The sequence below is a fragment of the Muntiacus reevesi genome, chromosome 2 (genome assembly GCF_963930625.1).
Source record: "Muntiacus reevesi chromosome 2, mMunRee1.1, whole genome shotgun sequence".
Classification (NCBI taxonomy): Eukaryota; Metazoa; Chordata; class Mammalia; order Artiodactyla; family Cervidae; genus Muntiacus; species Muntiacus reevesi.
The window spans coordinates 137,353,158-137,367,961 of NC_089250.1; the positions used below are offsets into that span (position 1 = coordinate 137,353,158).

General features: G+C 43.7%; 1 protein-coding gene across 1 annotated transcript in view; it reads right to left on the minus strand.

Moving 5' to 3' along the window:
* MYOF (myoferlin) overlaps positions 1-14,804 on the minus strand; it is a 173,944-nt gene that overhangs the window by 106,680 nt on the left and 52,460 nt on the right. The window contains exon 5 of the mRNA XM_065922927.1: positions 14,457-14,544. Coding sequence (XP_065778999.1) covers positions 14,457-14,544 — 88 coding nt within the window. The remainder of the gene's footprint in view (positions 1-14,456; positions 14,545-14,804) is intronic.

Below are 14,804 nucleotides of genomic sequence, written 5' to 3' on the forward strand. Positions count from 1 at the left end.
GCACCACAATTTGAGTGGCCCCTGCTGGCTGCTGAAGGAGGAAACAGACAGAACAGGCTCTATCTTGAAAGCAGGACTCCATCTTGGGCCAGACTGTGAACTTTGAGCTAGATGCCCAGTATCTATGGAAACGACATACCAACTGGAAAACCCGGCCCCCAGAAGGAAGAGCCCCAGGGCTCGTACCTAGGCTCTCCATCCTTAAGGGAATATCCTAATTATCTGTGTAACCAAATAGAATCATATATTCTGCTTATTGGTGTATGACCACAGGCCTATTGATAATTGTCCACTGTTAACTACCTAGGCTTAAGGCATATGAATCACGGGTTAACTTTGATTGCATCTTTCTTTTCCTTTGTTCAGACTAGTTTCAGGGAATCTGGGGACGTGGGTTTGGGCACGTACACTTAGGGCATATAAGGTTTTCACAAAAACTGGTCAGGGTCCTTGGCAAAGAGGAGATTCTGCCTTGGGCCCGCCAGTGTAATAAACTGCACTCCACTATCTGCATTGTCCTTCTGAGTGAGTCTGTTTCCATGAATGCGTAGCTGCAACACTGCAACTAGAGAAAGCTCACAGAGCAACAAAGGCCCAGTGCAGTAAAAAATAACTATATAAAAGAAACTTAAAAAATTAACAGTATAAGGATAAAAAATTTTTTTCCAAAAAAAGATCTTCAATCCAAACTGCCCCTCACCCTGTTTTATAGGTAGAAAAACTGAGGTCCAGAAAGCAGAAACAACTTGTTACATTATTAAGAACTGAGCTAAAACCAAGACCACATCCTCTTTCTCCCTCACTGGTTTATGACTGGATCTAGTAAAGGCAATGCTCTCTTCCTGGTTCCTCAACCTCTTTGTCAGACACCAGGAAACCCCAGAGAAGCCACAGGTGAAGAATAGCTACCTCTGCCTCTACACAATAATCTGGGCCTCTTCTTTCCTGTTTTTTCTAAAAAAACATTCTTATAATTGCTAATTTTACTTACAATTTTTGGAAACATTCATAAAACAGTAAATTTTATCTGAAAGAACAAGCAAAACAGACAAGGAAACTCACAAAGAGCAATAACAAAATAGTAATCTTAACAGATAATCAACATACTTGTAAACAAAACAAAGTGACATTGCTTTAAAGAATACAGAGGGATCAATAGAAAAACAGAGCTCCTGAAAGAACTCAACTCACTCTTAACTATCTTTTATTTGCAGGCATAGACTGACTCAAGCTAACTCAGTTCTAAGAGAGAAGCAAAACCCTTGATGATTATCTCTTCCCAGCTTTTTGAAACACTGGACTTGCTTTTTCCTCAAGCAAATTCCATTTCCTCCCAATCCAAAGAGTTTGCAACTGCTGTTCTCCTTCCAGGAATACTCTTCCTCTAGGCCTGCAGGGCTTGCTACCTGCTTAATTGTTTGACACTTCCTTTGATCTTTCCAGCTTCACCTCTGTTAATTCACACAATGAAATCTCCAGACCTCTTTTTTTCCTCCTTCTCCTTAAAGGCACTTTAAGTTTCCACACTATTCATCCCTCTCCAGTCTAAATTTCCTAGGTTTGGGACTTCCCTGACAGTCCAGTGGTTAAGACTCTGTGCTCCCAATACAGGGTGCATGGGTTTGATCCCTGGTCAGGGAATTAAGATCTCTCTGTTTGCATAGCACTGCTGCTGCTAAGTCGCTTCAGTCGTGTCCGACTCTGTGCAACCCCATAGATGGCAGCCTACCAGGCTCCCCCGTCCCTGAGATTCTCCAGGCAAGAATACTGGAGTGGGTTGCCATTTCCTTCTCCAGTGCAGGAAAGTGAAAAGTGAAAGTGAATTTGCTCAGTCATATCTGACTCTTTGCGACCCCATGGACTAGCCTACCAGGCTCCTCTGTCCATGGGATGTCCCAGGCAAGAATACTGGAGTGGGGTGCCATTGCCTTCTGCATTGCATAGCACAGCCAAAAGAAAGAAACAGTAAAGTAAATTTCCTAGATTTTCTTCTTCCCTGTTCTTAAAGAAGCATCAAAAGAAGGGCTTGCCTGCGGCCTGGATCCAAGTTCTCAGGATGTCCTTCCTGTTGTTCTCCACCAGGTGGGCTCCTCACCTCCCTCAAGTCCCAGATGAAATAGTCTTAGTCTGTCCCACCCATCCCCACCAGATGGAGTGAATCCCCCTGCTCCTGCCACCACACATAGTTCTATCCTGTCCTCACCACGTGATCTTGCATCTGCTGTTGGACTGTGGGCCTCCTATTATCATCCACTATTCAGAAGCTGGGGGCCTGCCCTTCTCTTCTTTGTACCTACCCCGTGCTGGACACACTCCCTCCTCATACACAGCAAGGGCTTGATGAATGTGGAATGAGGACATCCTGACCCTTGCTCCAGCTTTCCGGTATCGTTCTCCAGCAATTTGGCAAAGTTCCCACTCAGAGCTCAGGCAAGAGCACCCTGTGGCTAGAGGTTGCCCCTCTCAAACCTGGCTCCAGCCTTAGGGAAGCCCGGAGGGTCAGGTTCCCCTTGTGCAAACCTGTTGCAGACTGGGCAGTGGCTGGGCCACACAGCTTTAAGTTTCCTCCATCTAAGATAAGGGCTTCCCAGGTGGCTTGGTGCTAAAGAATCCACCTGTCAATGCAGAAGACATGAGAAATGTGGGTTTAACCCCTGGGTTGTGAAGAACCCCTGGAGGAGGAAATGGCAACCTACTCCAGTATTCTTGCTGGGAAAAATCTCATGGATAGAGGAGCCTGGTGGGCTCTAGTCTATGGGGTCCCAAAGAGTCAGGCAGGACTGTGTACGCTCACAACTAAGATGAATGTCCTTGGGCCATCCTGGGCACAAAAAGGATTTCCTCCCTGCTCTGGACTGTTCCATTTGGGGTTGGTGGTTATTTGTGGCAGGTGCTGCTGTTGTTCAGTCACTCAGTCGTGTCCAACTCTTTGGGACCCCATGGACTGCAGCACGCCAGGTTTCCCTGTCCTTCACTATCTCCCAGAATTTGCTCAAACTCATCTCCAGAGTTGATGATGCCATCCAACCTTCTCCTCCTGCCCTCAGTCTTTCCCAGCATCAGAGTCTTTTCCAATGAGTCGGCTCTTCTCATCAGGTGGCCAAAGTATTGGAGCTTCAGCTTCAATTCTTCCCATGAATATTCAGGGTTGATTTCTTTTAGGATTGACTGGTCTGACCTCCTTGCAGTCCAAGGGATGTTCAAGAGTTTTCTCCAGCACCACAGTTTGAAAGCATCAATTCTTTAGTGCTCAGCCTTTTTTATGGTCCAACTCTCACATCTGTACATGACTACTGTAAAAACCATAGTTTTGACTATATGAACCTTTGTAGGCAAAATGGTGTCTCTGCTTTTTAATATGCTGTCTAGGTTTGCCATAGCTTTTCTTTCAAAGAGCAAACGTCTTAATTTCATGGCTGTGGTCACTGTCCGCAGTGATTTTGGAGCCCAAGAAAATAAAGTCTGTCACTGTTTCCATTGTTTATGGCAGAAGAAGTGGTAAGTCATAGCCCTTTGCAGTGCTGGGCTCTGAACAAGCCCTAATCACTAACCTCTTGATGGATGCTCTAGAAAGAGACTGCAGGAAACAAAGAGCCAATTTATTCTGGAAACACCTTCTGCTAGTCAGACTTTAGGTTGAAAGGATGGATCAGAGGGAAACTGCACCAAGTGATCCCTACCACCTGCATCTCCGAGTAGAAGGAGAAGGTTTATTTGGGCAGGAAATCACCCCTTTATGTGGAGGGAAGCTGCAGATTAAACAATGCTGACACCCTAAGTGTTCCACAAAGCATGACCAGGGCCCCTTAGGACACTGCCAAACACACCCTTCTCACAGCACAAGCTGTTTCATTATCCATCCTGAGCCGCTGTGCTGGCGTGCCCTGTACTGAGACCCAGGCGTATGCTGAAAAACGGCCAAGAGGATCTACAAAGTATGAGTGTCTCATAACCACAGGGAGCAACAGTAAGTTAGGAACTGCGGACTGAATAGGAAGTTGCTGGTGGTAATTGATTCCTAGGGCTGTTGTAACCAAGTAGCACAAACTGAGTGGCTTAAAACAATCGAAATTTATTCTGAGAGACCCAAATCTCCAGACTCCAAAACCAAGGTGTTGGCAGGGCCATGCTCCCTCAGAAGCCTCTCGAGAAAAATCCTTCCCTGCCTCTTACTAGTTGGTGGCTCCTGGCCTGTTCCCTGGCTCGTGCCTGCATCACTCTAATCTCTGCCTCCTCCCCATGTGTGAGGACCTTTTCTCACAGGATACCTGTCATTGACTTTAGGGTCCAGTCTACTTAAGTATGACTTCATTTTAACAGAGTACATCTGGAAAGACCCTGTTCCCAAACAGTTCACATTCTGAGGTTCTGTGTAGACTGTAACTGGGGCGTGAGGGACACTGTGTGACCCACTGTACTGGCCCTCTTTCAGATCTTTCCAGTTTGCTCCTTCGGGGACTCCAGGCCACAGTCTGCGGCCACACAGGCTGCCACAAGCTATGGATCACATCACGTCCCCTGCTGCCCACTTCCTTCTCGTCCCTGCTTTTCTCCCAACCCCTTAGGTCATGGGATCTAACACTGCAACCACGCCTTGAGGTGCCCCTCAATCCCTCCCTAGATTGTACTCACCTGGTTCATTTGAGTCTCCACTGACTACACTCATTCACAAAGGTAACTGAATTTGGACACACACCTTACTGACTAGCATCACTTTAATTTCATGATCTCAAACATTCAGTGGACTCACAGGATTGACCAGGTATTGTACCACGTTCCCAGGGCATCCACCTCCAAGTTGTCCTAAATCTTGGTTTGAGATGGCCATTGATTGGTCAAGAAGGTCAAATCCCTCTACCCTTTTGAACTCCCACCTACTTTGTACCTTGAAAGTGTCCAACACTCTGTCCTCCTCACCATTAACTAATGACCTTACTTCTTATTTCACAGAGAAAACAGGTAATCAGGGTGACCAGGACTATCCTGACCAGCAAGCACCTTTATCCAAACACTTCCCGTGCCTCTCATCTTTTCCACCTATGCACTTATTGGGTCACCATCCCAGCTAATCTTCTTTCATTCCTTGATGGAGACTCCTTTCTATATAATTTTTTTTTTTTTTGGTCAGTATTTACTATTTCCTGTTCCTAAACACAGCAACCCTGTTTTTCTAGAGTCCTAGAATAGCGATCACTGCCTGTGATATTAACTTTGCTTCTCATGACAAGGTCTTGTTAAATGGTGGTACTGGTTAAGGCAGAATTTAATTACCTAGGGCAAAAGGTCACTGCAAAATCAGGACCAAGAGTTGGTATGATACAATCAGTGCAAGTTAAAAAGGATGAAGCAGAACAGTAGAGAGTAAATTTCTTTTTTTTTTTTTTAATTTTTTTTTTTTTTTTGAGAGTAAATTTCTAAGCATGAAAATATTTTGGAGATGACATGCTGATTTATCTGGAATATTTAATAATAACTTTACTGGGTTTCTAACATGCTAGAATAAATGTCTGCATTCAAGCATGAGCAATTCATTTCTCTCCACTCTGGCTTTTGGGGTAAACCACACTATATAGGCCCTCAGAATCTTATGGAATAGTTCCAATACACTGACCAAAGCAAAGGTACCATAGAAAGGTCTGTAACCAAACAGCGATACAAAGATAGACTTGCAGGGAAAGTCTGGCAGCATCTGCCTTTGATCAATGGAGGCTGTGAGCCCATCTGGGAAATGCTGCCCCAAGAGCTCTGAGTCCGGACAAGATAACATTAACCAGATTAAAATGCTCAACTCTAGGGCTTTTCAACATGAGCTCCAAAACTGGCCTTCTGGAGCTTCTCTGGTGATCCAGTGGCTAAGACTCCATGCTCCCAATGCAGGGGGCCTGGATTCAATCCCAGGTCAGGGAACTAGATTCCACATGCTGCAACTAAGAGTTCATAGGCTGCAACTAAAGATCCTGCAAGCCTCAAGTAAGACTGAAGATCCAGAGCGACACAACTAAGACATGGTACAGCCAAATAGATTACTGAAATGAATAATATTTAAAAACAAAAACATCATCAGCCTTCATCAGGATCTCCTGGAAGTTCCTGTTAACCATACAGACTGGGGGGATTGTACTCCAGATCAACTAAATTAAAGTCTCTGAAGATAGGTGCTGGAAATCTGTACATTTAAAGATTTCCCCAATGATTTTACTGTGTCTAAAATTTAAGAACCATCTGTTTATTATGATCACTTTGATTTTCCTAATACAATCAATTTGCTGGACAAAGCCAACTAGAGACCTAATCATGGAAAGAGTCCCTACAGGTGATGTTCTAACACATCGGTCAGGTTTCAGGGCAGCTCTGAACAGCAGTCCCTTGTCCAGAAGGTTTTCCATGGATCCTCAAGGTCTATTCATCCTCAGTCTGGGGGGTTCCCTGGTGGCTCAGTGGTAAAGAATCCGCCGGCCAATGTGGAGTGGTAAAAAATTAACTTCCCTGGTCCAGGAAGATCCCACATGCCACGGAGCAACTAAGACCGTGTGCCACACCTATTGCTCTAGAGCCTGGGAGTTGCAACCACTGAACCCACTTGCCCTAGAGCCTGTGCTCCGCAACAAGAGATGCCACTACAATGAGAAGCCTGCATACCACAACGAGAAAGTAGCTCCCACTTGCCACAACTAGAGAAAAACCCACACAGCAACAAAGACCCAGCACAGCCAAAAAAATTTTTTTAATTTAAAAATAACTATTCCATTAAAAAAAAAAAGATCTTCAGTCTGGCACTCCTAGACCTCAGGAACATGCTTCCCTTTTATTACTCTCTGAATGTATCAGTCATTTTGGCCTATACTCTGGTGTTCACCAAAATGCCTTTCTTGAACAAAAATTTAAACCATATCTATTGCTCATCCAACATTCATTCATTCATTCACTCAATCAACTGAGCATTTATTGAGCAATTATGGTTTTCAAAGTGCTGTACTAAGTCATAGAGATACACAGTTGAAATATAGCCAAAAAAATATTTTCTCTAAGAAATTGTTTCCCACATAAAAATTAGCTTAGTCTTCCCTTGAGGAATTAATTATATTCAGCTCTGATCTACAATTATGATTATATCTTACCTTTCTACTGAAACACAAGCTCCTTGGTGGCAAACAGCATCTTTCTCTCTTCTATGCTCCGTAGACAGGTGCCAGTAAATGTTTTCTGAACTGGACTGAATTTAATTTCAAGCAAAGTGACTTTGGCATCCATGGAATGAAATGAATTTGAAGCAGCCAAATCTAGCTACTTTTTTTTTTTTGTATCTCTAGCACTGAAGCATGTACACTTTTCACTTTTAACAGATTGTTCTTCAAAAATAGATGTGAGATTTTAAAAATAGTTTATTCTGGCCACGGGAATGTAGGCTCCAGTCAAACTAAATGACATCTGGCAAATCAAGTCAGCAAAATAACAAATTTTCAGGTCAAGCCTGTGGTCAAGTGAGTCAGTCTACCCCTCTGTCATAGGAATAGTCTCAAGAGGCAAGCAAAGAAAAGTGGACTTTTTGACACCACACATGTTCAGTTAAGTCACCAAAGCCCCAGGGTATGTAGCCTTTGCCATTTTGACATTAAGAGCTTCAAGGAAGCCTTCCTTAAAAATGAACCTCTTAAGGAATTCCCAGATTGTCCAGTGGCTAAGAGTCTGTGCTCCCAATTCATGGAGCCAGAATTCAATCCCTGATTGGGGAACTAAATCCCACAAGTGCAACTAAGAGTTTGCACGCCGCAAATAATGATCCCACATGCAGCAATTCATCAAAGATCTCACATGTCACAACTAAGACCCAGTGTAGACAAATCAATTTAAAAAAAAAAGAATCCTTTAGATACAATACCAAAGATCTGATCCATGAAAGCAATCATTGATAAGCTGGGCTTCATTAAAATTAAAAACTTCTACTCTGTGAGATACAATATCCAGATAATTAGAAGATAAGCCAAGATGGTTGAGGAAACATTTGCAAAAGACACATGTAATAAAGGACTGCTACCCAAAATATACAAAAAAGTCTTAAAACAAAAATAAAATAAAAAAACTCTTAAAACTTGACAATAACAAAATAAACAACCTGATTTAAAAACAGGCCAAAGATCTTAACAGAAACCTCATCAAAGACGACACACAGTTAGCAAATAAGCATATGAAAAGATGTTCTACATCATACATCATCAGAGAAATGCAAAATAACACAATAAGATACCACTACACAGATATTAGAATGGTCAAAATCCAAAACACTGACAATACCAAATGTTGACAACATGGAGCAACAGGAACTCTCATCGATTGCTGGTGAGAATGTAAACTGGTACAACCACTTTGGATGGCAGTTTGGTTGGTTTCTTACAAACTGCATATACCTTACCCTATCACCCAGCAATCATGCTCCTTGGTATTTATCCAAAGGAGTTGAAAACTTATGTCCACACAAAAACCTGCACACGGATATTTATAGCAGCTTTACTTATAATTACCAAACTTGGAAGGAACCAAGATGTCTTTGTGGTAAATCCAGACTATAGAGTATTACTCAGCAATTTAAAAAAAAAAAGATCTATCAAGTCAAGAAAAGACATAGAGGAACCTTAAATGCACATTACTGAGTGAAAGAAGCCAATCGGAAAAGATTGCATACTGTATGATTCCAACTCTATAATATTCTGGAAAAGGCAAAACTACGGAGACAATGAAAACATCAGTGGTTTCCAAAGGTTAGGGGGTGTGGCTGGGGAGAAGATGAATATGCAAAGCACAGAAGATTTTTAGGGCAGGTAAAATAGTCTGCCTGATACTATAACGACAGATAAGTATCATTATACATTTGTCCAAACCTTAGAGTGTACAACACCAAATGTGAGCTCTAAGGTAAACCATGGACTTTGGATGATTATGATGATTATGACGTTTCATCCTTTGTAAATTAAAAAAAAAAAAGTACCATTGTGCTGAGGGACGTTCATAGTGGGGAAAGCCATGCATAGGCGGGGGCAGGGGGGATACGGGAAATCTCTGTGTAGTTTTCTCAATTTTATGGTAAACCTAAAATTGCTCTTAAAGAGTACTTAAAAAAAAAAAAAAAAAAAGAATCTCCAAATTGTTCCATTCCCATAATCTATGATCATAATTAGTTTCTTCAACTTGCAGAGCTGAATTTTTCTGAAAATCTGCACTTCTGTGTTCTCTCATTAATATTTCCAACTTCTTTGCACAACCCACTATGTGGATGGTAACCTTTAAAATCAATATCAGTAGTGGTGAATAGTGGTTATCACAGAAGGGTGAGAGGTCTGTATGTTCTTATGTTTTATATTCCCTGTGATGTTTATCATTTTATAAGCAGATACTGCTTTTGAACTAAAAAACACCCCCAACAAAGTCACATTTTAAACTTTGAAAAGATGTATTTAAATTAGAGGGAGTGGACTCATTACTTTTATATAAAATTGTAACATTTTTTAAAGAGTCAATTTAAGGGAAGTGATGGGACTTTCCTGGCGGTCCAGTGCAGTAGTTAAGACTTTGCCTTCGAATGCAGACGGTGATGATCTCTAATCAGAGAGCTAAGATCCCACAAGTCTCATGGCCCAAAAGCAAAACATAAAACAGAAACAATATTGTAACAGATTAAAGACTCTAAAAATGGTCCACATCAAAAAAAAAAAAAATTAAAAAACCTTAAAAAAAATTTAAGAGAAGTGGAAAAACCAATTTCTGGGCCTGATCGTCTGAAGTCTGATGGCAGGAGGTGTGGTTGCCTTGCTGTTATTCCTGTCTCATGTTTGTCAGTACTATTTCCCCCAAGACTGTAGGCTTTTTGTTCCTAGGATCTTCCCTAGCATTGAGTTGTACTAAGGACTCAAAGATATCCTTGCTTAGTTGAATTGTCATATTAAGACAAAAAGAGTTTTATCTTAACACATCCAGATAATCTAGAACATTAAAAGTTTTTTTAAATGTTGAAGAAAAGTTTCTTTTAGCCGGATTATGAAATTGATACTCAGAATGCTACCCTTAACCCAGTCATGGTGAAGGTTAATCTTGTAGAACAAAGACAGTACTTCTGGATCAAAGAAACCTGTTCATTTTTTGAATAGAAAAATTTCACTCTGTCATTTCACACTTTAACATAAAATTGTCCTGTGTACACAGCTCATCAACATTCTTTGTTTGAAATCCAAATAAAAGGAACCCAAGTTCTGGCTCATTTCCTATCTCCATCCAGCAGTATCAGATATTAAAAAGAATTTATGAAGCAGATCTTGGCCAACCGCCACAGAACCTGCTGGGAGTCAGCTTCCTAAGAGGATGGGAGATTCAGTCCACAAGCATTGCTGGAGCTCAGTGCTGCCCAGACAACCCATGAGGAGAAGCAGCCTCGGGCAAAGGCAATCTGGATGCAAGGGTTTTCTCCCCAGTGAGTTTAAAAGTTCAAGAGTTGGTGCTTTTCTCATTGCTCATTGCTGGAGCCTTTGCTCCAGGGAAATGGCATGTTTTCTGAGTTTGGGCTCACAAGAGTTCGTCTCAGGAGATGGGACCTCTGTCTATACTCCCAACAGCTTGATAAACTGTTTATTCTCAAAGTCTTCCTGGTCCACTAAGACACATTCTGTTTTTTTCCAGATATTTAACAAGAAAGCACTTAGTCATCTCAGCATGACTCAGATCATTCTTTTCTAATAGCTCTGCTTTTTAGAAGAAACAATTTGAATGTTCATAAAATCTGAGGCACTCAAATGAGCTCATGACTACAAGTCACCCAGAATTATTTTTTGTAATAATAAAAATAAAGACCACATTCAGGTAGGACTTACTCTATGACAGGCACTGGACTGAGTGTTTTCTATGTATTCTCATTTAATCTTTGCAGCCACATCATGATGTACTACTATGTTCCTCACCTTACAGTAAAAGAAAACAGAGATTCAGAAAGGCTAATGACTTAACCAAGGTCACACGGCTAATTAACAACAGACACAGAATCCAACCTAGGCCAGTCTGACTCAAAAACCCTTGCTGTTATCCATAATGTTATACCTTCAGGAAAAGTCTTGTCTCCAAACCTGGCTGAAAGTTCCTGGAGAGCAGGAGCTGTATCTTAAAGAATTTACCACCCTCAGCACTGCAGCACCAAGCAATGAATCAGAATACCCAACAACCAATTTGTTTACTCCATAAATATTCAATACTAAGAATCTGTGTGGTGCTAGTTCACTGTAAACTATAAGTTTATGCTTTCTACTTGAATGAAGCTCAGAGCTATTTTTCCCCCCTCTAAAAGTCCAGCTGAAAGGGTATCACAAAAGGGCTCATTTAACATCCTGGCTCTTGAAATGGAATAAAGACAATGAAACTGCCTTTTATCTACCAGTATACAGGGGCTTTCCTGGTGGCTCAGACAGTGAAGAATCTACCTGCAATGAGGGAGACCCAGGTTTAATCCCTGGGTTGGGAAAATCTGGAGAAGGGAGTGGCTTCATTCCATTATTATGGCTCCACTAAATACTGGCTCTGCTCCAGTATTCTTGCCTGGAAGATTCCATGGACAGAGGAGTCTGCAGAGTCAGACAAGCCTGAGCGACTTTCTTTCACTATATAGGCTTGAATAGTGTCCTCTCAAAAGTCATGTCCATCTGTAACCTCAGAATGTGACCTTGTTTGGAATAGGGTCTCGCAGGCATAATCAAGTTAACTGGAGATCACACTGGATTAGGGTGGAATGAATCCAATGCCTGGTGTCCAAATAAGATGAGAAATTTGGACACAGACACGCAGAGAGCAGCATGTGAGACAGACACCAGGGCGAACACCAATTGATGACAGAGGTGGGGACTGGAGTGATGGATCTACAAGCCACGGGACACCAAGAACTGGCAGCAACCACCAGAGGCTGGGACAGAAACACGGAACAGAGTCCTTAGAGGGAACCAACCGCTGGACACTTTGATTCCAGACATCTAGGCTCCAGAACTAGAGAGGACACATTTCCATTGGTCAAGCCACCAGTTTGTGGTACCTTATTACAGCAACCTTAGGAAACTGAGAAACAGGAAACAGGAAATGACTTAGGGAAAATATCAGGGTAAGAAAAGGCACCCTGCTTCTCCCAAGTCAGTGGCTCCAGCAAACAGCCCACCAGTTGGGGGTGCCTTTTTTGGGCCAAAAAGTACCCACTGTCCTTCCCAGGCCAGAGCAAATGCTGATGACTGCAGGCATCGGTGGAGGTGGCGGGAAGGAAATGGGTTGGACCACTCGGGCCATCCCCTCATGGAGTGCTGCTCAGGACCCCACTCCTTCCTCTGTGGTGCATCCATCATCACTGCTGTGACAGCAAAGCGAGCCACAGATGTTCTCAGCCATTGTGGGGCCCTTGTGAGGCCGAGAGAGTTAGAGGACCAAGTAGCGTGCCCGAGGTGCCACTGGGAAGAAGGTGAAGGCAGAGTGCATTGCTGATGTGTTGGTGTCCTTATAAGAGGTAAGGGGCTAAGTCAGTCATAACCATCTCTGAGGAAGGAGGAGCCAGGTAACTAATGCTGAACACGCAACTGCCGGGTCAATAAATAGGTCCAAACCATAATAGTGAGCCATCTGCAGGGTGGGTGAGTGGGGGCAATGTCTGGAGACAAAGTCACACTGCAAGGGGACAGACACTACGAGGCCAGAAAGGAGGTGCTGCTGCAGGTGCCGAGAAAACCTCTCAGGTGGTTAAGCGCTGAGTTCTGAGAAACGCAGAGAAGAAAGGTCCTGAGAACCAAGACTGGCAGGAACCAGGGTTACGGCGCCCCTCCGGGAAGGAGAATGTCCAGGTGGCAGTGAGCGTGGCAGGGTGAGCGGGCCCTCCCTTCCTGGGGTGCATGTCAAGGCTGGGGAGACAGGGGCGTCTGGTGATACACCTTCAGGCAGAGGAAGGCAGAGAGAGACGTGAAGCATCATGTCACCCTGGAAAGATACCAGGAGGAGGTCGGACTCCGCTGTGTGAAAGGCCAGACTGTCTTATAGATGTCCATCCACCTGCAGCCCCAAATTTACCCGGAGACCTAACCCCATCCAGAGCAGCACCCAATGGCCCTGAATGACCCACAGCCCATGTCCGAGCACAAGGTGGGTTGTGCAGCCAGAAGTCCTTGGTTAAAGGAGAGAGGGGCTGTTGGGAGGTGGGAAGGGGTTGTGGCCAAGGGGGAGAGAGAGGCTCCAACCCGTGATACAGGGTACTGAGCACACAGTCTGGTGATGACACATTTAGCGGGTACAGACATGTGAAGAGAGAGAACACTCCTGAGACTCACAACCAGCTGACATCATCCAGGGTGCAAGCTACAAACCCTAAGCAAAGCCTTGCCTGGGACCTCCTGCTGGAGTCCGTGTGCTTGGCGGTCTCATGTGAGGCTGCTCAGTCAGGTACCCAAGTAGGAACCTAGGAGGCTTTCCAGAATAGACCCCTACTCATGTCCTGCCTTTTGTCTGTATAACAGCTTTAGTCAAAGAATAAATTCCATCAGAGAAGTAAGAACATGCAGAAAGAAAGAACAGTCAAGCCAGACAAAATAACAATACTTTAGCTATGAAGCAAAGTCAAAGACTTTTAGTTCTTCAAGGACTATATAGATAATATTCTGAGCCATGTCCTTTGAGCTGTTTTGCAGATACTGGAACCCCAACCAGGAGGAAGAAGTTCACTGTATGCTGCCCACAAGCTCATAGACCCGAGACTGGTTGGAACCAGAATGTTGATGATGCTGACTCCCAATTACCTCACCCCCAACCAGTCAGAAGAATGTCCACGAGCTGATCACACCCAGCTCCTTGAACACTGAGACTCTTCACTACTTCCTCCAGGGTGAGACATCGTCTTGAGGCATTAGCCAGCTATGGCTCTTTTGCCTGACAAAACAATAAAGCCTTTTCTTTCTACTTTATCCAAAACTCTTTAAGCTGGCACCTGTGTACAGAGGCTGAATTTCAGGAACAGCAAGGAACTGTCTGTCACTTCTCCTTTAAAAAGTATTTGGTAGACTCTTGTAATGTCCCAATTCAGAGCAGCTCCACCTGCCTCCTGGGCCCTCTCTAGGTAGGCAGGGAAGTTTAGAGAGTCTGAAAGTGAATAGTGAAAGTGTTAGTCGCTCAGTCACGTCCAGCTCTTTGCGACTCCATGGAGACTAGCCCACCAAGCTCCTCTGTCTATGGAATTCTCCAGGCAAGAATACTGGATTGGGTAGCAATTCTCTTCTCCAGGGGATCTTCCCAACCTAGGAATCGAACCTGGGTCTCCTGCATTGCAGGCAGATTCTTTACTGACTGAACCACAGGGAAGCCCATAGAGAGTCTAGTGACAAGGAAAGCTTTCCTGGTGAGTCCTTGTGTCGCTTTAGTAGATTCCCCTACTGAAGGCTGGGCCTTCAGGAGAGTCAGCTTACCTCCCATGCCTGGCATGCTGGTCCCACCGGGGTCATTTGGATGTGGAGCTGAAGGTGGATGATAGCCAATCACCAGGTCAATTGTGGCCTGGGTAGAAAAAGTCATAGCAGATAGAATCAGTGCAGGGCATCAAAATGCTTCAGACACAACACAAATCAATTCAGCAGCAGTAAAATTTCTCGAAGAGGTGAGCAGGGGGATGGGAAAGTGAGAAGAGAGAGAGAAGGGTGACACGCCCTCCACTGTTCGTATCTTCCCAAATGTGAGCCCAGGTGAACTGGGAAAACCTCCAAAAGCAGGTGCCTGGTACAGGTTGCCAAGTGTATTATTGCTAAGGGGCAGCCTCA